The sequence below is a fragment of the Embiotoca jacksoni genome, unplaced genomic scaffold (assembly GCF_022577435.1).
Source record: "Embiotoca jacksoni isolate LCO1_2020_lvr unplaced genomic scaffold, fEmbJac1.0.p SCAF_113, whole genome shotgun sequence".
Classification (NCBI taxonomy): domain Eukaryota; kingdom Metazoa; phylum Chordata; class Actinopteri; family Embiotocidae; genus Embiotoca; species Embiotoca jacksoni.
The window spans coordinates 475,668-501,665 of record NW_027185245.1 but is presented as its reverse complement, the minus strand read 5'-3'; the positions used below and the strand labels follow the sequence as shown (position 1 = coordinate 501,665).

Genomic DNA, 25,998 nt, shown 5'->3' with positions numbered 1-25,998 from the left:
GCTGTGCACCTGATGGACCTCACACCGGGGTAGGCTGTGCTGTCTGTTGTTTTTACTAGTTTTATTAAAAACATGGAAGGGTAACAATTATTAATTTCTGAGCAGCAGTTATGTTTATTATGTAGCCCTTTTTAAACGGAGATCGGATTGTTCACGTTGTTTGTGGAGGGAAATCCGCGTTTTACAGGCGCATTGCAACGCCGTGACGCAATTCACACTCTGCTGCAACCCAATAAAATATGAATCACCAGTGTGCCGGCGATCGGATGCTTCTTCGGGTGTAAATATTATTTAAATGGTGAGGAGGGGGTGTGGTGCTCGGTATCTCCCATTCACCAAAACAATACACGCCCAGAGCTCGTGCATTTGTGGCGAAAAGCCGTGCCGGGACGTCAGGTTTGATCACTGTGGCGCTTGTCTGTCTGTTCGGACTCCGGCTGGGTGCTCAGGCCAGCCAGCCAAGCCAGCCAGCCAGCCCTCAGCAGCCCGCCGTGCTCCATCCCTCCGCAGGCTCCGGGCTGCAGATAAAAGCGCTCCACGCAGGGATTCTCGTCACATTACGCAGATTCAAATCCTGGCTTCAGAGAGAGCCCACCGGCCTGCGGATGAAGATGCGATAACTACGGTAAGATTAAAGGTGCGTTTGCCTTTTTTTTTTTTTTTTTTTTTTTTTTTCTGGGTTTGTCCGAAGGTTTGGATCACGGATGCGGTGCAGTCAGAGAGCAGTAGAGCTAAAACCAAGATGTGAGGAGGACAAAGAGGTTGCATAGAGCTGTACCTTTTAAATGTTTGGGATTCTATTCATAAAAAGGGGAGATGTCGCCTTCCTTTTAAAGCCACTACACTTGAGTACAGCTGTCAGGATGCTACAATACACCGTGGCAGCAAATCAAGGGACATTTCTGTGGCTGTTCTACATTTACAGTGTTTGGATCGTGTTGTATACCACAGCTGTGTGATGTGGTGTTGGAGGTAATTCACAGTTGCCAGATTTATTCTAGGAAGTATCTCCGTCCAGGCAGGTGACTGATGCATCCGGGGAGCAGCTCATTATCCATGTCGCCTGCTGTGAACTGTACAGGGCGGCACGAGCTGCTCAACCCTCTCCTCCCTGTTCTCTCCTTAGCAGCAGGCCCACAGCCACACAGCTATAAAATCACTTGCATGTCTTCATCTCTGTTGCTTCGTTACACCAAATCCCCTCTTTATTTCAGGGATGAATCACTCCAAAGCCTGTGACATTGCTTATCAAATCTCTGCTCAGTGTCCTCATGTGAACTGGCTCATTAAGGAGCTTTACAACTTGTCAAAAGTGTGGTTATGGAAATACACAACTTATTAATGAATCGATTAATTGTTGCAGCTCTAAAATCTTTTCAATCCCCTGGAAAAGAACGCAGGTTTCAAAGTAGATGAGATTCATCTTCGACTGATGGATAACGGTTGCAATACATTTAACTTTCCGTTCTTGTGTGTCAGATTGAACAGATGATCTCTGCGTCTCTGTTTTCCTATAGACATGGTCGCCCCCTGATCCATGGCTGTGCTGTGTGTGTCAGTGCAGACTGTGTTGCGAGAGGAGATTGAATGACTCTAAAATCTCAAGGTAAGACACCCCTCTTCCTCCTCCTCCTCCTCCTCCTTTGACCTTGTGTATGTGTGTGTGTGTGTGTGTGTGTGTGTGTGTGTGTGTGTGTGTGTGTGTGTGTTGAAAGTGGCAGCGTTTGGAATTGATCCATGGCCTTGAACGGCTGCTCCCCCGCCTCACTCTTCCTCTCCTTTAATTGTGTCTCCTTCTTCTCAATTCGTCTTACTCGATCTCAAAACTCTTTTCACCATCAGTACATAATCACACGGTTCTGTCTGAATGTGTTTGTACACATATTTATTGGCACACATTCTGCATTTATTTGTTTTTTTACACCAACATCTGTGTCCCACACTGAGGTGTGTTTCTGGATGAAGGGGTTTGCGTCAACAGGTCTAAAGGGAATAGTCTTTCTTGGGCTTAATTACACAAATTGCTGTGAGGGTAGGAGCAAACAGTGGCAGCTGAATAAGCTGTTGTGTTTGGTTAAAAAGGGGTTTGATGGTACATTCAGTCGCAAAGCCTCTGTAACACAGAAATGTGTTGAGTATGAACTAAAAACAGGTTTCCCAGCTGTGTGTCTGTGTGAAGCCGAAGAGGTGCTCGGATGCATCTATATTTATACTGTGCGTCCATGTTTACATGTTTTATGCGCTGCGGGCTGTGAACTTTCTGGTTGTACTGCAGTTCACATTTTGTTCAAAGTTGAAATAAATTCTGCTCGAGGGTTTCTGGCAAGCCGAGTGTGAGTCAGCAGTCGACCCTAATTTTCCGTCTTCGTGGTTTGAACGGGGTCAGTGTATATTGGTCCACCCTGTGCTGGTCAAGGGCTCAGCAGTGAGCTCAGCAGTGAGCATGTTTAAATGTGCATTGTTGTAGGCTACTTGTTGCATTTTGGGGGGGAAAAGGGAGCATCAGCAATAAATAAGGAAATAAGAAAAAAAAAAAAAAAAGATGACATCCGTTCGTATATAAAATGTACAAGAGGATGTTTGTAGAGAGACCGGCCCTGTAGTTTACTACCTGGTCATTACCTGCATCAATCCTTCTCCTCAGGTAGAATGTCAACTCAAAACTAAAATAAATACATTTTTATATGAGTTTAGAGAAGAATATTGAAAGATACAAGATTGGGTCCATGTAGAGAACACGATTCATGCATTATTGACAAGTTTTGAGAGGAAAAGTTTTGCCTATGTGTTTTAACTAATTGTTGTTAGCCCTCACCTTCTCCTTATGAAAATCACACTCTGCCTTACAAGTTCCTCACCTTTGAGGAGTTTTGTCCTCAACGGTTCAATTAAATGTTTCACCAGTTTGAAAGCAGATAGGATGATGGGCAGTGCCACCTTAAGCAAACATATTAGCTCCCCACTGGATATAGTTTGTTGCTGTTTAGCATCTCTGATTGGCTGGAAGTACTCTCCTAAAGTATTTAAATACTTATATACCCTTTGGGTAGTTGGCGTTTTTGATGGTTTGGGAAATCTCAATATATAGCATACAGTAATTTTAGATAATAGTGTGTTCCCAATTTTGGTACATCCATTTGGAAATGAACCTTCCCCGTTTCAACACGCCCCTCAGCACAAAGTAAAGCCGATAAAGAAACGGTTTTCCCTCAACCACATCCATCATTTTTCGGATGAGTCTGAACACCAACTGCAAACTCACGCAGCCAACCGGAGCACAACTTCATTGATACTTTTGTACTGTAGCTGAGTGGGAGCCTGTTCCTACAGCCAAGTTACAAAATATGTCGAAACTCTTGTGGGAATTAATCTTCACGCGCCCAAATTCCTCTGTGCGTACACACCGGTGTGTCTGTTGCATCCGTTCTGGTGAAAGAAAATGCGGTCAGAAAAAAACTGACGTTAGAGTGCTGCAAGATAACTGACACGATGCAACACTATATTGACGTGGAGGAATAGACACATGCATACACACATGTTCGGTGCATGCAACCTTTAACACTGTTTAAATGGAGCAGCCGTCAGCGCTTGTCACAGTGACGAGCTGCCACAAGTGTCACAGCTAATGAGTTCTGATGCGGTCGTGTGTTTGTGTGTTTGTGTGTGTGCTGTATATAAATTCACCGGGCTGCTACTCACCTGGATATGAATTTAATACAAGCACACACACTGACCAAGCACAAGCTGCACACCGCAGCTGAGCTCTCCCCTCAGTGATTTACTGCAGCTGGAAAAAGAAGTCATCCTGCAGAAGATACATCTGTTTCTGCTTACACTAAAGGCAAAGACAGAAAGAGAGAGTAATGGGTGGTGGTTTCCTCTTATTGCGGTTATCTTGGCAAACAGGAAGTCAACATTAGAGAGGAAGGAGGAAGTCTTTGTTGACCAGAACACGCTTGGTATGCAAACACTGCACTCTGCATGTAAGCCATTTGTATGTACAAGGGCAGATTCTTAAGTGCAAGATCATTTATACACACCTTCACTTCATCCTCACAAATGAATTGGAAATAATATGCTTGTAAACAAGTGAGTTTAGCTGAGGACAGAGCTGGTGATATTCCATATTTTACATAATGTCAACCTTGTCTTTGAAATGGGTAACATCTCGGTGTTATAGACCTCCATTGTTGTTCAAAAGCTATGAATATTATGCCCTGTTCCTTCGTTACTGTGGACACGGGCATTGTAGTTTGATTTAACTCAGTCCTGCTTTCTTAAAAATATTGACTTTAGAGCGCCAAATGTGTATGAATCCACTGCTGAAAATAGTCCCCAAGAACTGCACAGTTTACTCCTACCTGAGCAGCATTTGCTAAAAACAGCATGCCACAGAGGATTCAGCCTTGATGCAACCTGAGATGATCCTGAAAACCTGAAGTTTTATAGAATGTAATGCAACATTACAGGTGGATTTCTCTGAAATTCTTCATGTACAGTCTTATCTTCAATCACCTCAGATACCTTTGATGGAGGTTTTGTGGGTGTCTTACTTTTATAGCGAGAAATTGAGCTTTTCATCGTGAAAGTATTGCAGGCTCTCAATCACCACCGGTACTGTTGAGTGTTTGATCACAGACACAGAACGTTACATATAGCGGAAACGACATGTTTTCACACGCAGAACCACAGTGAAAAACACAAACATCCTTTGTTATTTCATGTAACTAATATGCTAATCAGTGCTGCTGCCACCATTGTACGGCACCGTCACTGTCAAAAATGGGGGAAAAACAAAATGGATCAGATATTTTGAGCTTTTCTTAGTGGCCTGGAATCCTCTAATGATGTTGGTCTTGCATGCAATGCTGATGTTTGGAGTCTAGGAGGAGATACTTGGGGTAAATATGGTCTACGAACTTAAATGTAAATAAATTGAAAGAGTCTCTTCATAATGCCCTGAAGGCTTGCAGCAATGTTATATAGTGATCCATGAATACTAATTTCAAATGCTATATTTAAGATTCTTCCCCATTTTTTCCTCCTGTTATTAGTCAATGATTACTATCTCTCTGTCCCCATTTCTTTACAAACTGTCTTGCTTTTATGGCTTAAACAGTAATATGGGCCACTTATTTTTGATGGCCAGACAGAATAAAAGGATAAACACATATCAATATTAATCCTTGTCTGTAAACACACACATTTGTTGTTTTTCTATGTTTTGCTGTCTCTACCCCACGTCTCCCTCCCTCTCTCCAACACTCCATTCATCATGTAATTGGATGGATTATGAGTAATACCAAACCCTCCGACTGTTTGCGGGGTGTCGACCGGCTTTTATACAGATTATAAATTGCTTTATATATTTGGATGCCTGCGTGTTTGTGTGTGTTCAGTCGGGATCGCGCATTCATTCACCTTTTGATCTTTCAAATTGGGTTAGGCGGCTCCAGACATCGATATCTAACACAAATCTGTTATTTATTGAAGTGAAGCGTCAAATGCACACGAGGCCACTTGAGCAAATCATCTGCTTGTTATGTTAGAAATGGCCACAGTTTGATCTCAATTCTCCCTGAGGAGAGTGGAGTTAAGAGCTGAGGTTGTCATAAGAAAGTTTATTGACGTTGACAACCATAATTAGAGTTTATTAATTCATCGGACACTCTCGCATCTTTTGAGAATGTGTTCCCCAATCCAGCAAATTGATGCACAAACACACACTTTCTCAGACGGTCTTCTTCCCATCTCAGAGATTTTTGCATCTCGGATCTAGATATCACCATTCCGTTCCGTTTCTTGTGCTTTGGCTTACTACCCACACATCCTACACACACACACACACACACACACACACACACACACACACACACACACACACACACACACAATCACACAAAAACACACTAAAAAAAACCACACACACACACACTGAAAACCCTTCACTGAGGATCTTGTGTTAACAAACACTCCACACACACACACACACACTCCTAGGAGACCGCGGTTATACAGTGAGGAGGAGCTGCCCTGCCAAACAAAAGGATGCAGGGATAAGTGCAGAATGAGATGAAAGCTTCTCCGTTGGCATGGCAACCTCCCGATCATCTGCATGACGAGGTTTGATGTTTGACGTGTTGACGGTGGATTCTGGGTTAGAGAGAGAGAGAGAGAGGTGAAGAGAACTGCTTTGATCCAGCGCAGTTGTGTGAGCGCTCTTTATCTCGCTGGCTTTTGTTTTATTGTTGTTTTTTTTATTCTCTCGCCTCCTTTTCTTGAAGAGAGGGCTGCATGATTCAGAGCAGCGATACTCCCCATCAAACCGCTCCTCAGTGTTTCCTCTGAGCTCTGCTGGAGCTTATCATACCAGCAGACCCGGGGGCAGGACTGTGTCGAGCTCTGTGAGCTTAGACAGTGTGTGTGTGACCGTGAGTGGATTTGGAGGTTTGTTGCGGGTACGCAAATATGCTGGTCTAACAGGCATATTGACACATCACACATTAACACTGACTGTTATGCAGTCAGTGTTGTTTCCTGTCAACATGATGGAACAGCTCCATCAAACAGTCCGTAAAACTTGTTGTTACATTACATTCATGACATATTGGATTTTTGAGCAGAAACAAAAGCATTCAATGGCGTCTTACTCACATGAGGTTTAACCACCCTTACAAAGGTGTGCTACAAAAAGGGCTGTCTGAATAGAATAACATAAATACTGAGGAAGCTTCAGCTGTTGCTGAACACCTCACAAAAGTGTTTATTTTTCCATTAGTGTTTGAATGGGGGAATAGGAAACAGTGTAAAGCTCTTTGACACCGTTAAGGTGATAAAGCGCTGTATAAGTGCAGACCATATGTTTGTGTGTGTGATGCATTCAAATGTTATGGTTATTTCCGTTAAGTGGAGAACAGCAGTGTGTAATTTGAAACAACAATACCCTGTCAAAATTCAAGTACTACACAAGTAGGAGTCCTAACATATAAAAGTACTATATCTTAGTATACTAAGGGTAGTACACCATTTGGAACTTACCTTCCAAACTATATTTCTACTTCTGGTAAAAAAAACAAAACACTGCCTACCTTTACATTTTTTTATGCCAGAAATTTATGTCTGTTTTCTTAAGTTAATATTTTAGTAGAATAGTTTTGGACTTTTGGCTGGTCAGATAAAACAATTTGAAAACATCCACAAGGCCTGTGAGAAATTTTGCTGTGAATTTTTATTTTATAGACTAAATAACTACATAACTATTTTAAAAAAATTGTTTGCGGATGAACAATGATAAATGTAATTGTTAGTTGTCGCTTAATTTGAAATATTGGCACAAATATTGACACAAAAAGTTACATCATCTGGTAGTTTTGATTAACACTTGGCCGTGGAAGATACCACTATGGAAACAGCAGCCGCGCTCAAAAACCATCTCCATGCACAACCTTTCATTCCTCCATCTCTCAGTCCTCCAGTGGCAGCTGGAAGTGGTCAGTCCGGCGTTGGGGGACCAACACCTCGACAGCCCAACACCTCGACAGCCCCTCAGAGCTATTTTAAGAAAAGGAGAGAGCAGTAGAGAATGAAAAAAAGGTGTGTTTACCTGCTCTCTGTGGCCTTAAGTGCGCTGGGGGACAAAGCTGTCTCACCTTTTGTCTTTTTTTTTTTTTTCTATTTTCTGTCCCTCGACCTCCATGCTCCCTCTGTCAGTCTATTCTCCCTTTGTCTCAGTGTGTGTTTGCACTGTGCTCTTTCAGACAACCGTGTCGAGTGTCCGAGGAGCTCATTTCTGGTGCGTATGCATGTGTGCCTGTGTGGGTCGGTTGTTAGTGACAATCAACTCTGATCTCTCTGTCTCACTCGATTTATCTTCCCCTCGTCACCCTTCCTTCTTCTCGTGCCTCGCTGACTCACTTGTTCCTCGACATGCTCTCCATTTTCCTTTTTCACACAGTCATACAGTATGCTCATTATGCTCCGCATGACTGCCTTCATTTCTCTACTTGTTTTGCCTTTCTATTTGATTATACAATGGAAATTCCTTTGTGGAAATTAAACTTTACGAGCTTCATTAGAGGTTGGTCTTTATCACCTGTGTCAGCATGCTGTAGTTTGTAATTTTATTGTGTGAAACCAACAACACTGGCCTAAAATGGATAGAATAATATGCTTCATATTTTCACAATGGACAGATCCAACTCTTCCGGCCCTGATATTTTCCAATCCTGTCTAAAAGTTTCTACCCATCCATCAAAAGAGAGAAGAAGATCAAATGAGTCCCGATCAAAGTAAGAAAAAAGACTGAACAGCGGACACATACGGACTCTACTGCAGCATCTGTCAGGTATATCAGCTGTTTTAGCAGCAGTAAAAAGATCAGAAAATACCGAAAATTGTAGCAAAGACTTTTTTGAAGGCACAGCTGGGGCTGTTAAACCCATTAAAGTGCACTTCTTGGCTCTGAAAAATTTGGTTGGTTTTCAGTGGTTCTTTCAGCTTTAGGAGAAGAGAGACACTATATGCTGAAAGTGGCACAAACTGTCAGCCACAAATTTCATGCCTTCCTTCAGGATCTCTCCTCTTCATTACTCGTTCTCAAGTATTTGTAATTCTGTGCATGATTATGAAGACGTGTACAAAAAAGAGTATTTTGGATAAGGAAATGTATGAATTTCTGGATTACAATAATATTATTTTAAGTAGAAAGTGTCACGGCACAGCTTTTTCTTTAATTATTTCAAATTTTCTCCTTTGCCTATTTGTCTTTTATATTTACTCTGCTGCTGTTCACCCTCTTCTATCATTCTTTTACCTTGCTGCTTTTGACCTCCCTCCCTTTCTCTTTCTCTTTCGTCTCCCAGGGTGCTGGCTTTAGCTGATTAGAGTGGCCCTGCTTGCTTTGATTAATTGGATGAGTCGTGTCTCCATGCCAGTCTCTCCTCTCCTCTCCTCTCCTCTCCTCTCCTCTCCTCTCCTCTCCTGGCTATACAAACACAAGGCTTTTTAGCAGCAGCAAACTGATGAGAGGAAATAACTAAAACTGTGGGCGTGTCAGCAAACATTGTGCAGGTCACAATAAAGTCAACATGTCTCATTTGTCTTTTGGCTGCACCCTGCTAAAACCCGGAACCATCCACAATGTTTTAATTTGTCCTTCAGGCTTTGATGACAACAACAATCACTTCCATCTCCATGACTCTGTCTCCCCGCTCTCATTTGTCTCCTCACTCTGCTCCTCCATCCTCGCGATTCTGCTGTAAATTCCACTTCAGAAGCTTGTCTCCGAAAGATCGTCTTCTGCCTCCACAGACTCACTGTGGCTTTTCATTTTCTTGTTTCTGTTGCTCTTTTTTTTTCCTGTTATCTCTTTTTCCTTGTTTTTATTCGATCTGCCATGCCCCTAGCACAGCTGTGGCAGGAGCAACACACACACACACACACACACACACACACACACACACACACACACACACACACACGTACTCATACTCAAAATGACACACAAAACCTATTGTAGCACAGCCAAGTGAATGGTTGGCTGGGAAAGTCAAATGCTCTGTTATTCCATCCCAGCAAATGCAATCTCTGGAGATGCAGTGCCAACCGGAGAGCCTCAAGGGGTGCCGTGGCTTTCTCAGAGATGCAGACAATCACACAAGCTAACTGCTGTGTTGTTCCCCTGTCCCTCCTCCTTCCATTACAGGCCATTTTTTTTTATCAACCAGCCGAAAGCTTGAAAGCCAGAGAGGCTGTGTGCTGTGCGTGCAAACAGCATGTTTGCCTGTGTGTGTCTTCCTGTGTATGTGTGTGTAATATGTGTGTGTGCTCTGACCGTTTGATATTGCTAACCAGGGATGATGGACTCTATGCGAAGTGGAAAAATAAACAGGCACAATAACTGGGTTCCACCCTGTTGAGACTATATAATAGACCCCTTGTTCCTGTGATCACTAGAGCTGAACAGATACTTTGTTGTGTGATTATGTCCTGTATATTGTTTTGCTTCGGTGGTGAATGGTGGGTTTGTTCTATTTATATATATATATATATATATATATATATATATATATATATATATATATATATATATATGTGTATGTCTTTAGGATCCCATAAAGCACAAAATATATTGTAAAACATGACATTCATAGCTGCGTAAAAGACAAAATTAAAAGACAAAATTACAGACACAACAAATGAAATGAGCAGCATTAGAATATGTAAATATAAATGAATTAAAAGATAATTAAAAACAAGCACACTAGCCAGTTTAAAGCTGCACTATTTCATATTTTTTATGAAAAACAATGTTTAATGTGGAAAATATCACGTGACAAACCCACAACAAAAGATTGTAAAGTTCACTTTAGTTCTCCAGAGTATTTTGCCATATTTCAGCTCATTGTTTTGGCATAAAGACCCAGACCTTCATTGTGCGGTTCAGTTTCACTGCTCCCACTGTCACTATTTCTAGCTGGAGTCCACCATGAAAGAGCTAGGACATGCCAACAGCACACTGACATTCACAGCACTAAAAAGCAGCAACTAGCTGGTGAGCATAGCGGAGCTGCTGAGGATCCAGATATTTCCCCGAGGAGTTTGTGAAGACCAAAATATAAGAAAAACAAAAGTGAATATTGGATTTATATTCACCAGTGATTTGTTTTATTTGTTTGTCTGTATCTGCAGTATGTAAATAAGCAATTATTATTAACTCATACAGTGATTTATTAGCAGTGTTGTGTTTTCAGCTTGTGCTGCCCCCAAGTGGACAAAATAATCAATTAATTCATGTTAAAATAATCAAACTGATGAATTTTCATGTCAATAATAATAATTTTCCATTCACTAGTCAGAGTAGCTGCCTTCCATTTTCTTTTATCCTTTCTTGCCTCACCTTCCAGCCTTTAGTCAGCTGCTGTCTGCCCCCTTTGGAGGGTGGAGTTAACTACAGCCGAAACGTTAATGGCCTTTCTCCTTGAGGCTTCTGTGTTCCGAAGTAAACCATTAATCATGTTGCCATAGCGGGGTGAGCGATTGAGTAGCGTGCTGGTAAGATGGAGAGAGAGAAAGGCCCGGTCTGAAAGCGACTCTGCCAGCTACAGTCTTGCATAATGAGGGCTAATTGGTTGAGGAACACGGACATACCTGTCCAGTCTACTCACATTAGGATGAATAGAGAGCTGCAAGGCTGTTCCCTTCTCTCCCATGTAGTGTGTGTGTGTGTGTGTGTGTGTGTGTGTGTGTGTGTGTGTGTGTGTGTGTGTTTGTGTGTGTGTGTATGTGCGTTTGCGTGTGTATGAAGAGTGTTTCAAGCATGCGGGGATCTCTGTAGTTATTTAATCACATTGCCAGTTTGCACTACCACTTTCTCAGCCTCCTTCCTTGCACTAATTTTTTGCTCAACTGTTTCAGTGTTGTTATTAATAGTGTGTTGCTACTGTCTCCATCTGTGTCTCCCAGGCTGTGAGCCCTGTGCAGGGTGATGATGAGCAGTCAGGGCGGCAGCAGCAAGGGAAGTGGCCAGCATGGTGACACTCCTCCCCCTCGTCACGCCCCTGGACCCAAGCTGCAGGTGCAGCGTTCCCTCTCCCGTGACACTATCACCATACACTTCTCTGCTTTGGGGAAGGAGGAAGATGATGAGGAAGAGGAGCTCTACGGGGTACCAACTGCAGCTAAATCTATCCCTGATGGCGCGGAGGGATTTCAGGGTCTACCTTCAGGGGCCAATGAGCAATGTGTCGCCACAGGCTTGGAGGCGAAAGAGGAGCTGCTGTTTGAATCTGCTGGTATGGAGACTTCATCTGGAGCTGCTGTGCTTCCAGTTTCATCCACCACCCTGCCTGTGCAGCTCTCAGACCCTCTCCCACACACACCCTCTCCTGCCATGACTATTATCCCCACCTCCACCCAGTCCCACCTGAGCACCACCCCTCCCACCAGCTCCTCCTGGCCCTCTGACCGACCCTCAGCCAATGCCCCAGCCACAAGTTCCAGCTACTCTTCCCCTTGCAAGTCGCCAGCACTGTCATCCTCCAAGCCTTTTCTCAGCCTCGTCAGGTCTTTGTCCAACGACGTTGAGTCTCGAGAAACCCCTCCGGCTGTTTCTACTGTCACACCTCCGCACGCACGCCACAGACACTTAATGAAATCTTTTGTTAAGTCTCTGTCCACGGACACTTCTAAGGCCGAACATCTGGAAGGGCCTCCTCATCACAATCCTCAGCAGCAAACACAACCATCCCATCGGCCTCCACCTCGCAACATGCAGCTCTTCAAACAGTTCTCCCAACCCCGTTTGTCCTCCAGCCCTGTCATTGTCACTCAAGCAGGTGGAGACTCCAAAACAGCGCCTTCCTCCCCCATCATGTCTCCTGATGGTAGGTCCTTCTTCAAAGTCCAAGAGGTGGAGGCCAAGATAGAGGACACCAGGCGGCGGCTGTCAGAGGTGATGTCAGATCCCCTGCAGCTTTTTAGTAAGATCATGGGGGATGAGTCTGGCACTGGAGCTGCTGCTGGGAGTGTCGCTCATCGTGCTAAATCGCTGTCCTCCAGTGCATCAGAGCTTAGTGGAATGGGAGCGGTGAACGGACACGCCGAAGGTAACAACAACTACAGCATCAAGGAGGAGGAGGGAGCAGAAGGGGAAGACGATGAAGAAACCCCAACAGGAAAGGGCCCCAACTCAGTGTTTTTCTCTTTCCCATCACTGGCACCAGCTCCATCTCTCACTCAGGCCTCATCGTCTGCTTTCCACAAGTCCCCTTCTCTCACACTGGGCCGCTGTTCAATGTCGGCCCTAGTAGCTCGACAGGAAGACGAGGACTTCTGTGAACTGTACAGTGAAGACTTTGAGTTATGTACTGATACAGAGACACCAGATGGGGATCGTTCTGGGTCCCGGTGGCCCCATACTAGTAGCACTGGTTTGTGTAGTGAACTCGATGCAGAGGAAGAGGAGAAAGCTGAGGTGGAAACGGTGCCTGTGACTTGCCTCGTCTTCTTAACGCAGTTGATGTATTGGTACTTAGTCCTTCCAGTGCCACCCTGGGTATGTGCGGTGGTGCATGGGATAGCAGCCGGGTTCATGTTGGCCTTGCTGGTGCTTTGGCTGTCTTCTCCTCGACACTCTTCAGGGACCAGGATAGGGAGGCAAAGGATAGAGCACTGGAATGTGGCCCAGTTGGATATCAAAGAACCAGGAATATTCAAGGTGAGACAAAGCACAGCATTTATATGAATTCAAAAGTATATTTATTTCCTCAACTCATTGTAGGCCTCACAGATTGTGGGTGTTTTTAGGAGGTGTTTTTGCTACATTGGCTCTTCGACTGCCATTAAGGTCTGCAACTTTATCATTTGTATGTTTAGGCTGCATGCTTTGCACAGATTTACACTTTCTTGGTGTTTACAGAAAAGTAAAAGATTTTAATGCAAGCTTGCAAGACAGGCAAGATAAGTAGTACACATGTAGCTGATAGCATCAACATGATAAATGACTATTGCACTGCATTTATCTTACCGGGCCTTAGAAAACCCCTCCTAAGAAAAGATCCCATGTTGTGCATGCAATTACAATTTTGCAATTTTGACTGTACAAATCTAGTAGGAAGGATGCTGTGCCACGGGAGCTTAGGTGCTATATCTTCAGACCACATGATTTTTGCTCTGTCATTTTATCATCCGAGCCATGTGCTGAAATTTCCCCTGTTGTTTGAATTGAATTGGCTTGGCTCACAGAGTACCCTCCGGGACGGATAAGGTAGGAGTTTTGATGAGAATTAAACTCTATTCAGCCTCACAGGGGAGACCAGGAGGTTATATTACACTTTTTTTTCTGCAGTGATGGCTAAAATTTTGCTTTTAACCAAACATTGTAATGAGAGCGCACATCTGAGTAGAGAAATGTTTTGTAGTTTGAAGGAGTTATGTAAGCATGTGTACTTGTATGTGTGAGCCTTAGTGGGTACCAAGCTGTTGCACAGAAGAGCCTCAAGGCTAGAGGGAAGAGCTGTTCCAAAAGAGGAGTTCTGTGGTCGTGCAGAACATGATACGCGCATATGAACGATAGACTCGAAAGCCCACGAGTGCAGTGAAGCGACATTCCTCTTCATCGTTCTCTTCGTCGTCTTTCTTTGAGGATCAACAAAGTGTCACACGTTATCTTTGTTTGTGTTGTATAAACTTTGGCCACTGCCCCTCTTTGAGAGAAATGTGCTGTTAAATTAATGGTAATGTAATGATTCGAAAAAGTATATGGAAAGGAGTTCATTGTGACATTAACTTTTAACATAATTATTGTTATCAGTAGAATATGTGTCAATAAGTCACAAGTATTTGCAATATGTGGTTCCTTCACAGCTGAAAGAATCAATGTATGAAGCACAATGTCCAGCTATTGGGACCTTTGTAGCATCGCATCCAATTTCTCGTTTTACAGAAAATAAAAAGAAATGTTTCCGGAAATGTAAAAAACTATGTCACGATATAGCCATCATATACTTAAATAAGTTTATTTTGCAAATGTAAAAATGGCTTTTGTAATGGCTTTAGTACTAACAACTAAATTTAAGGGGTCCTTATCAGACATATTCATAAATGTTAAAATCAAATACTGCATTGTTTTCATTCTTTCAAATATTAGTACTGGACTCAGAAGTCCGTTATCAATGTGGCTGGGAGTGGCTGATTAGCTAATGAGTGATAAAACATCAAGATCAAACATCACCTCCCGTCTCCTCCCGTCCATTTCCAGCCTGTGAGTAAACTGGTTGTGACCCAGGTCCTGTCTGAATTGTCGTGACCAGGGATTAACTGGTGTTGACAGACTCAGTTTGAACTGACAAAAGAAGGGTTGAACATTGGTCAAATAGCCCTGGTCTGACCCTAGTCACTGGTTTAAAAGAAGTATTATACTTAAAGAACTGGTTCTATCATCCCTCAAATTTCCTACATATCTCATATACTTACACTAGGTGTTGTACTAAATAGAAGGACTCCATGTAAAGTTAAAGAAGAATGTCAAAGGCGTACCTTTTTGGTTCACTAACATACCAAAACAACAAGATAAAGAAGTATAAAAACAATATCAAGTCTCCAGTTGGCAGTTTTCATACTACAGTGCTCTCCAAAAGTGTATCAACAGTGCAGTGAGGGCACTGGATTATTACTGGACTATTTTGTCTTTGTTGTGCTTTAATCTAAATTCAAATGTCCAAAGCCAAAACACAATTTTCTCTCTACTGTTAACATCCTGTACATAAATGCTTCAGATTTGTAAACCTGTAACCATAAATCTTGCGTTTTCAATTCAGTGTCAGTGAAAACTGTTCTGCCTGTCCACCCCTCAACCTCTCAGGGCTGGATGAACGAGATCCACAGCTACGACCCGGAGATGTACCACGCCACCCTAACCCACTCTGTTTACGTCCGTCTGGAGGGCTCCGTCCTGCGGCTGTCCAAGCCAAACCGGAACATCTCCCGCCGTGCCACACACAACGAGCCTAAACCTGACGTCACTTACATCAGCCAGAAGATCTACGATCTCTCTGACAGCAAGGTGCGGTGGTTGTGGTAGCATGCTGGTAATCAAAGGAGGGAATTTGTGATGCATGTGAGACAAGAGAAGGGATGACTGGGATATTCAATGTGTGTGTGTGTGTGTGTGTGTGTGTGTGTGTGTGTGTGTGTGTGTGTGTGTGTGTGTGTGTGTGTGTGTGTGTGTGTGTGTCTGCTGACTCCCGACTCCCCAAGTGTATTTGTGTGCTTGATTATAAGCTTAACAGCTAGTGACATCAAGCACACGTCCCCTCACATTTGCCTTTGCCCGAGTACATGCTCGCTAATAGGTCATGTTCAGTGACAAAGCTACTCATTTTCAGAGTCACATATTGTGTGTAAACATGGAGTGACTTGTGTATAAGTGTGCTGACCTAGTGGTTTTTTTCATGTCTGAAGGCAGGACAGTAAGAAGACATTTCTCATGTCAGCGTGTCATGGAGCAAAGGTTTCATTATGGTTGTCCTCATCGTGCTGCTATCCTAATCGCTTTGTCTGGCTCCTTTAGGTGTAGGTATTATTGTTATTATTGTGCATGTTATCTATATAAAGGCTGCACATAGTAGTGTCCCTGAAATTGCTATTTCTCCTTATCGTAAAGGTCTGATTGGTTTAACTATTCTGACATCCAATACCTTTTCCACTCCATAACACCACAGGGCTACAACCTCCAGCTGACACATTGAGTGTGCAATGCTAATATCAGTGTCAGAGAGGCTGTGGCAAGAATTTATGCTTTAATGAAGTATTTAAACAAAATTGTATGTCCCATTACAGCAAAGCACAGAATAATGGCAAATTCTAGCTGCTTTCTTTATTAACAAACAACAGACACGTTCTTCTAATGTTGGTTAAAAACAACTGGAGCTTCGGGTTATTAAAAAAATATAAATATGAGTCATCTGCACTTGTATTCCTAGCTGTATTGTTTGTTTTGATTTAGATTTTTTTTTTAAAATATATGTCCCCAGTTGATGCCACTCACACGCTGGGGCTACTCTGCCACATCAATATTCCTACTTACAATGTACAATACAAAGTACGACTATTAGAGTATTTTTTGTTTCTACTGTGCCACAAACAACAACAAAACACTCTCATCATTGTCTTCATGTGACTGATTTCATGAACTCAGTCTATTATACCACAGATCTACCTGATGCCCCAGAGTTTGGCCCGGAAGAGAGTTTGGAACAAGAAGTACCCCATTTGCATTGAGCTGGCCAAACAGGAGGACTTCATGTCCAAGGCCCAGAGTGAAAGGCCCGAAGCAGGGGAGGACAAACTAGCTGGGCAGGGTGAGAAGCTAGAACGAACGGATAAGGGCGAGAAAGCGGAAGGACCGGCATCAGTAGAGGAACCCAAAAGACCGACCTCTGGAGGAGGGGATCTGACAATCTACCTGTTTGGGAGAACAGGTCGGGAAAAGGAAGAGTGGTTCCGGAGGTTTCTTTTAGCTTCCCGAATCAAGTCGGAGGGGAGAGTTGGCTGTCTATCTGGCATCTGCAAGAGTGGTGAGTTTCAGAGTGAGCTATGCACACTATCACAGATCAAGGGGGTCATTTGGGGTTACCCGTCTTGCGCACCCTTTCCCCTCACATACTGTATTAGTTCAGACACACATCCCCCCCTCCCTCCCCCAGTTTGAATAGCCATTCTCTTGAGTATGTAACTGCACAGCAATCAGATCTGTGCATAAACCTCAGCTTAGGGACTGCCAATCCCCTCAACTGAGTGAACAGATGAGTGTGAATGGGTCAGCAGGATTACATGCACAAAGAAGCAGCATTGGTTTTCTCTGTGGAATATAAGCCTGTAAGGATAAGACCCCATACAAAGAGAAACACTGGCATTGTGTGGGCCCACTGATAAAGGCAGTACAGGGTGGACAGGATTACTGTAGAAATGATTTAAATATCAAGCTGTTTTGGGGATATATATAGCAATTATGTTGAAAATGACTGATAGTATGAGGCACAGAGAGGAAGTGTGTGTGTCAGCCGGTGTAGAGCATGCTAATCCAGAGAGCTGCTGTATGTTGTGAAAAAGGAATATAAATTAGATGCTAACAATGCAAGGCTGCACAAAATTTTTAGTGTGCATTATGCATATGAAATGATGTATTGATTAGAATCAGTGAACATGTAGATGCATAATGGTATCACAATACGCCGCCTTCTTCTCACTCCTCACATCCTGCATGTTCCCCTTCCACTTGTAGCCTTCTTGTCCTCCCACAGCCGCAGTGGCAGCATCCAGTCTGGTGGAGGCCTGGAGGCTGACAGCCGGAGCAGCAGCCGGGGAAGCCTGGAAGAACTGTTGCAGCCTCAGTCGCGCCACAGAGAGTCCTCGACTGCTCCCTACTCAGGCTCTACTGGAGGGATGAAGCAGAAGATGCTGTTGGACTATAATGTCTACATGGCCAAATACGTCAACCCCCAGGCACCACCAAGAAGCCCAACTCTCACGGACAGCCCTGAGCAGAGCCCTGAGAACAGCCCCAAAACTACCAAAAAGGTATGAGACAGATGGATGCATGTTGGACTAATAAGAAATAGACAACCAAACAGGGCATCTCGTCTAAGGTTTTTATTGTACCCACATGGGACATACTCCTTGAACCCCTCCCTGTTTGCCAGGGCGAAGGTTCAAGCGGTGCCCAACAGCAAACTTATTACTCGTAACGGGTTAGTTCGACCACGGAAATGGATGGAGCATAGATCAAGCCCAAGCTTGATATCTACTGTTATTATACTTGATCTTAACCTTTAGCTTGAATTATGTCCACAAAATGAAAGCTACAGTAGATACCTGTATATCTGTCCTTCAGTTACACAGGAGTTCAGAAGACTCTGTGGAGCCTGAGGCCTGGGTCAACGCCTTTCTGGGAAGGATATTCTGGGACTTCCTGGGAGAGAAGTATTGGGCCAACGTAGTCTCCAAAAAGATCCAAATGAAGCTCAGTAAGATCCGGGTGGGTAGTGGCACTACTAATATGCATCTTCAAAAATCAAAGAAAAATCTGTGAAGACGTGGTCTCATGTGATCAGTGTAACAGAGAAATTTGTGTCTCTGTCGGCTGTATTTGAGTCTTTTTTTTGTTCCTCCTTTTAAACCGTCTTCTGTGTTTCAGCTGCCATATGTTATGAACGAGCTGACGTTGACGGAGCTTGACATGGGCTTTTCCATTCCTAAGATCCTCCGTGCCTCCAAACCGTCTGTGGACCACAAAGGTAGGAAGAGACAGTACGCTAGGTATGTCATGCTTTTCATAGTGTCCTCGGTGGTTTGCTACAATACCGATATTTTATTTTCCAGCCATCCGTCTTCTCCTCTTTCGTCGGCTCTGCTCCATCTCATTATTAATCTGTTTATCAGCTCTCCACCTTGCTTCTCTGACAGAATATTAAAACATGTCACTTTTCTTTGCCCCTTCACCCCCTTCTTCTCCCTTCCTACCATATCACCATCTTCCTCTTCTTTTGCTCCTCTTCCTGCTGGATTAAGACATTGCCCCTGCCCTCCAGCCCTCTCCCCCTCTTTCCCCTGGAGTCTCGACTGTCTGCGTGCCTCGCCCTATTAAGCCACAGTAATTAAACTTCACGTCTTGGTTCTCCCTCATCCATTACTGAGACACTGACTCACCCTGGATACCTTGAGCCCCAACAAAGGGACTAGTTCAACACACAGAGACAATACAGAGATGCGAGGCATATTAATTCCTACCAAGGTGGCTCATTTGGGGAGGAAATGAGAGAAGCTTAAGAAATAGTGGAAGAAATAGGTTGTTGTAGGTATGTTTCAATCATTAGTCGTGCCTTTTTATGTTTTGGGTTTTTTAAATCTGGCTCCATAAATTCCTGTATAATGAGTAGACGAGTCGGCACATTTTTATTGCGGTGTCCTAATTTGTACGATATTCAAATTTTGTTGATCTTGTGTTTAAAGTTAAGTGATGTTAGCGCTGACATGGTAATGCCTGTTGCTATTCAATTGTCGGAACTAGTCTTGAGTCATTCTCTCGTCAGCTATATTTCCACATTGTCTACGGTGCTAATATATGGGTTTTGTCTATTCCACCCCCAGATAATACTAACAAAGCATCATCAGTTGATCGCAGCACATAATTAGTCCTGGGGGAATGGCATCTTGGCAAGTGGTGCGCTGTAAACCTGCATGCACTAAAAAGGGAGCATGTACTTCAATAGTGACATATTTACTCTCATATCTTGTTGGTATTTCTTTGCTCTTGTGATGATGATAAGATAGAATGTGAGAGTGCCTCCTGACTCCTTTATAGAGAGATAGAGGGAAGACATGGTTTGATTTACAATGTTTATAATGTGCTCCAAGAACTACCAAACACACACAAGCTTATACAGAATTGAGCTTGACATTACTGATAAAACTAAATATCACTTTTGATTTAGTGCCTAGACATGATGATAATGTGTTGGGTGAGCAAGCATGTGAAAAATAAACTAGTGGGATATAAGGAATAGTCTTTTTTTTAACATTTAGGCATGAAGTATATATTTAAATTTTGTACCGTGTAAACCCTGTCAAAGTTGACTTTATTGTTTATCGCTCTTACCATCTTTGTTTCACATGTTTAGTGGGGCCTGGTGGAAATCTTTGCAGCTATTTGGTTCCAGAAATATGATGACCTGCTGATGGTGCTAGATGTGGCACTAAATCATTAATGTGGACATGATTGCCAGGCAAATTGAGACATTCAACTAAAAGAGTCAGACAAGTTTCATAAAGTCACTTCACTACACTCACTATACTGTTCAGAAAAGTCAACATGTGAGTTATACAGTATATTACAATAGCAAAGACTCAAGATAATATCTTGTCTTATTAATATTGCTGTGATTTATTTCCCAGTAGAAAACACACACATGATACAGAATCTGACGTAACATCATTTAACAGTGCTGTCACACACACACACACACACACACACACACACACATACAGAACAAAGAGCATTTATGGAGAGTGGAAAATGAAGACTACAGAATAATCAACAGCTATCATCTGCAGAAGCTAGGATTCATTGAAAAAACAGCAGGGGGATCAAATGTGTATAATTCTTCTGCCGCCCACTGAAAAGTGTGTAAACAGGAAGCAGCCTGATGAAGTTAGCCAATAAGGAGGCACTGCTGCCCCAGAGCTGACCTTTTCAGTATTTGCTCGAGGATACGTCTTCTTTCTGGCAGCTCATCAGGGGACCTCCCACCAATTAAACACCAGGCAGAAGATTCTTGTTTATTTACAGGATTTGCATTCAGAATCAGTCATTTTTGCTTCTGCTGTGGTATTAATGGGGATGTGAACAATGATTTTGACATTAAAATACAATAAATCTCCATGCCTTTCTCTCACTGTCTTTCCAGGTCTGTGGTTTGATCTGGAGATATCCTACACGGGCTCCTTCCTCATGACACTGGAGACCAAGATGAACCTTGCCCGTCTGGGGAAAGAGGGCGAGGGGCTCGGGGAGCACGGAAAAGAATGGTGAGCATTTCAATTACATTTAGTGATTACTTCTTTAAAACTTGATAATTCAGCCAATGAAATGGAGTCTGATTTTAAAATTGCTTTCAGTGATCTTCCACAGCTTGTTCTTATTCCTCTATGTTTGTTTATGTCATTGTCTTATAATACATTCTCAGCCACAGTGCGAAAATAAAATGTTTGAAGGATTCGCCATTTTGCTAAACATAACAACTCTGAGCTCGATGTGATTTGGGTAGATTTGCACTTAGAACCATGTTATTGTCATTTGTGTTTTTCACATTTCCTCCCCTTTTTGTGTTGGCTCTTCCTCCCCTCTCTTCATATACTAATCCTCACTCTGGACGCTTACCACTATGGATTTGTCCAATGACTGGTGAGTTTGGGAATGGACGCCTACAGCTGCCTGTCACTGAAACATCACCTTTTGTTTTACATTTGGATTAATTGGATCTTTTCCTGAGTGAATCAGTGGAAATTAGGCTCCTGTGATTCATTTCAGTAGGGATACATTTAATGGCCCTTAGTATTGATTGTTCCTGGTTCTATGCAAAGCCATGTGACAGTCAATATGTGTTTATGTGTGTGTGTGACAGGCCCAGGCCACGGACATACTGTCTGGCAGACAGCGATGAGGAATCGTCAAGTGCCGGCTCATCAGATGAGGAGGATCCCCCAGAACTCCTCAGTGACAGAACTGTACTGCCCGGCGCCGAGGGGTGAGCGAATGTCCCCTAACAAAAACATTAGTTCGTATCTGATTTAAAAATTGGCAGAATTAGATTGATACTGATGTGTTGAAGCAGAATGTTCTGCCTTTTCAGTCCACCCACCCGCCTACTTACCCACTCAGCCCCACATGTTCGAAAGTTCGTTGCTGATTTAATGTAGTACCCAGTCACTCCTTTCCATCGTGGGTGCTGAGTAGCAAGAGATGCTGTAATGAATAAATTATGAACCTGACTCACTCCTTGTCTCCCCTCCTCCTCCGTTTCCATCCTCTGCTCACGTAGCTATGTGGGAGGCCACAGACCCAGCAAGATCATGCGCTTTGTGGACAAGATAGCCAAGTCGAAGTACTTCCAGAAAGCCACAGAGACGGAGTTCATTAAGAAGAAGATGGAAGAGGTATCCAACACACCCCTGCTGCTCACCGTGGAGGTGCAAGAGTGCCGTGGGACTCTGGCTGTCAACATCCCACCTCCCCCTACGGACAGGATATGGTACGTTCAGGAGTACATTGAGGGCTGGAGGATGAAGGAAATCCTGGCTCGAGAATATAACACTGCACCCTCTGCTGGGCATTTGCAGACAAGCCTGCAAAGAAAGAATAATAAAACCGTTTAATTAATTCTTCATAAAGTAAATATACATCAAAGAAATGAGGGCAAAAAGGTGTGTTTTTTAATTAAAGATGTGGCTCATTAAAACCTAAAGTGGGCTTCATATTCTTAATTAATCATGAACATCTTTATCGGGGCCTCATAGGGGATATTTAGACAAATCTGAGGAACCACCAGATAATTAAAAGAATAATAAATATATTTCTGTCACATATTATATATATTTTGTCAGATTTTCTCTAGTTTGTGTTCTATTTTTCCTGAAATATTGGATACTTTTATTTCCATAGGCTTTTAAAAATCTATAAAATGAAAGTCTTTGGGTACATGGTTTTGAGCAGAAAAGCCCGAGCTATACCCTGTAATGAGTGTTCAGAGGTAATCTTTTACCATAAGATAAAAAGGTTGGGAACCATCCATCTTCAGCATCCTCATGATCTTTAATTTGTGTAGCATATTTCCTCAACAACATGTTATATAGTAAAATGTATTGAATTTGAGGAAATGAATGAGAGCACCTTGTTGCCTGTTTTTGTGGAGCCTGTCTGAGGACTCCGCTTGTATGAGATTACATAATTATTACCATGAATGTTTCCTCTTGCCTGTCAGGTATGGTTTTCGGAGTCCGCCTCACCTGGAGCTGAAAGCGCGACCTAAACTCGGTGAGAGGGAGGTCACTCTAGGTCATGTAACAGAGTGGATCGAGAAGAAGCTTGATCAGGAGTTTCAGGTATACGCTAAGAAAAACACAAACCGGTGCTCGTGGCTGCCCACCTACATGCACTCGAAAGCAGTGTGCCTGTGTCTTTCTCACCCCTCATCTGTAGCCAAAGTAATGATACGTCTGCAGTTTGGTAACTGCCCTCAAGTACACCTGCAAACTGCTGCAGCAGAATGTCCCTGTCAGGTCTACCACACATCTACATTTATCTCTGCCTGATTCCTCGGGGAGTGTAATTATGTACCACCCGCTCCGCCAGGCCTCTGGTAAAATATAGTGCTCACTGTTATCAGTTGTGTGTGTGTGTGTGTGTGTCTACATCTGCCTTTCAACAATCACAGAACTCAGGCTTCACTGTGGTTCAGACATAACAATACAGGGTTGGTTGTTCAGGGATGTATTTCAGATCTCTATTGTTTAATTCTTGTTTAAGAAATGTTGTCCCATACTATTTTCTTGAACTACTATATATTTTTGGTCATAAAATCATTCATTTATCAAGTTTTTAAGTGAGCATATTTCTATTGTCTTCCACCTCTTTTGTGTTATTCCTAAAATTTATTTGTTACTTTGCTTGTCCTCCCCTAGAAAATATTTGTGATGCCAAACATGGATGACTTATGGCTACCCGTAATGCACTCTGCCATGGATACGCGTTCAAACACCAACTTGATTACTGTGACAAATGATGATGCCTTGAAGGATCCAGAACCTGAGGAGTCTGAGGTCTCTGACGCGTGAAGACTGCGGGGAAAAGCGAACAATGACAGACATTTTATCACCATGAAGATGTAACGGGTCCGGCCGACCCTCTGATATTTTTACCCATATTCCAGTCCCATTGTTGAACCAGTTGGTGGCCACTCATGAAGTGCACTCTCAAAAGCGAAGTCCCAGTGAGCTCTTAATTATTTGTGGTCACTAAAAGCAAGAGCATGGAAGAGATAGTGACACACAGGTTGTCATCCAGTCAGTTTTATTTGTGTAAAATCTCAAATTTGGATTCACTCTCTGATGAAATATAATTCATGGGGCATGTTGCGACGGTTTAACAAATGCGTGTCATGGTGGATTGATTTATAGCCATCTAATTCAACAAGAAGAACCAGAATACCTGTGATGTACAGCTGCACCAAACATGATAGTAGTACAGTGTGAACTCTTGTGTGGCATTTCAAATTGAGTGGTTTATTGTTGCTAGAACTCTGAGGCCACTGATGAAGAGGGTGTTTATCTGAATGAGCAAACAGTTGAGGGAATAATCCCCAAAATTTAGAGATGATTTGCTGAAAGCCCTGGCATCTATTAAAACACATTTCACAGGGATATCAATCATATACACACCGCTGCCTGTGCCAGCTGCCTGGTACTTATATGCAAACCAATCAATGGCACTGTGTCCATAGAAGACACTGGGTCTGTTTCAAAACACCATATTATACAGCCTGTGTGCTTTTCAACTGTGGTATGGATAAAAAGGACTTCAGAGGGGCTGTATGAACCAAGATCTGCAAACTCAGCAGCTAAACATTGCCTAGGTCTTTTGAATGTATAAATAGGAATGCAGCTCCCTAGCTGTGCAAGGAATAGCTCATTCACTAAGCAACATGTTTCAAGGCCTCTTTTCATGTTATAGTTGAGCAAAAGTAATAATTTTCTATTTTTATTGCCAAAGCAATCTTTCAGTCACGTTCAAAAGGTACTTTAGGAGGTAAACGGTGACAAATACGCAGTCGATACAGTAATTTAGTGTTCCCAGTGAGGCCAGTCCAGTGATGTACAGTTAACATTTTAGTTATTGAAGCTGGAAATTCAGAAGACAAAAATAATCTGCAGGGAGTGATTTTTTTTGGAGACTGAAACTCTTTCATCAAATAAACTTTGAATCTGTAGGTGAACGAGTGGGAAACCCACTCTCATGGTTTTATTTAAATAAACATCTTACTGGATATTAGCCATATTATTTAATGTTCAGACATCCAGCTAATGAATGCTCTATTTTTGTTGGATTATTTATTGATTTACTGTTCTATGTTGTGCACATTAAAGAGGAACACCACCAGTAAACTGGAACAACAGGAATGTTGTAATCTGCCAAGACACTCGTCTGCTTTACAGGTGACTTTTACTTTACATGTGTTGGCAAGTGTGAGGCAGAAAGTGCCTTTAAAATAATCAAACATTCCTCCATAGTGAGCCACCACATTTCTTGCATCAGTTGAGGGTCGAGAGCAAACGTCTTTGTGCCATTACGGTGTCTGTTAAGACATGCCCTTTGTTTTCACGTTTCGGTGTTATTCAGTTGCAGTGATGAAAATATCAAACATTGCTGTTGTGTTCAGTGATGTTGCAGAATGTTATGGTTCTGATCATTGTGGATCAATAAAACCTTTTGCTTGGAAAGAATGTCATCAACTTTGTGGTGCGGAAAGAAAAGGAAGGTAATTGGAAATATTCTCATCCGTGTTCAATAATCTTTGTATTACTTGCATCTTAAACTCATCTTTACATTAGGGCTGCAAGTTTTTCTTAAATTACCAGTTAATGTGCAGATTGATAAAATTTGTTTGTAAAATGTTAGAAAATACTCAAATATTTTCCAACAGTCCTGGGTTATGTCATCAAATGTCTTGTCCAACATCCCAAAGACACTCAAGTTATAACAAAATAAAGAAAATCAGTCAAGTTTTCACAAACGAAAATGTTTGGGATCAAAGGAAACTTTCTGGCTATGAACTAATTGTTGCACTTTTCGTAGTATGTTGAATATTCCCTTAATGTTATCAGATTTTTCAGAAAAAAAGTATCAAATGTGTACTTATTTATTTTTAAAATTAAGTATTAGCCTGA

At 42.6% G+C, this 25,998-nt stretch overlaps 1 protein-coding gene across 3 annotated transcripts; it reads left to right on the top strand.

Annotated features, from left to right (window-relative positions):
* Positions 1-25,040, top strand: LOC138194784 (testis-expressed protein 2-like). 3 transcript variants are annotated; one of them, XM_069143764.1, is made up of 13 exons: positions 1-625; positions 1,518-1,606; positions 11,464-13,216; positions 15,362-15,562; positions 16,712-17,075; positions 17,783-18,078; positions 18,392-18,535; positions 18,695-18,794; positions 20,964-21,084; positions 21,687-21,803; positions 22,098-22,307; positions 23,037-23,157; positions 23,737-25,040. In XM_069143764.1, the coding sequence occupies exons 3-13, from the start codon at positions 11,486-11,488 to the stop codon at positions 23,887-23,889; spliced, it is 3,558 nt and encodes a 1,185-aa protein (XP_068999865.1). In that variant the 5' UTR covers positions 1-625; positions 1,518-1,606; positions 11,464-11,485; the 3' UTR covers positions 23,890-25,040. The 3 variants fall into 3 exon arrangements, with proteins under 3 accessions (XP_068999865.1, XP_068999862.1, XP_068999863.1); XM_069143761.1 differs by having other exon boundaries at positions 21,681-21,803; XM_069143762.1 differs by having other exon boundaries at positions 1-637; positions 21,681-21,803.
* The last annotated feature ends 958 nt before the right edge of the window (positions 25,041-25,998 follow it).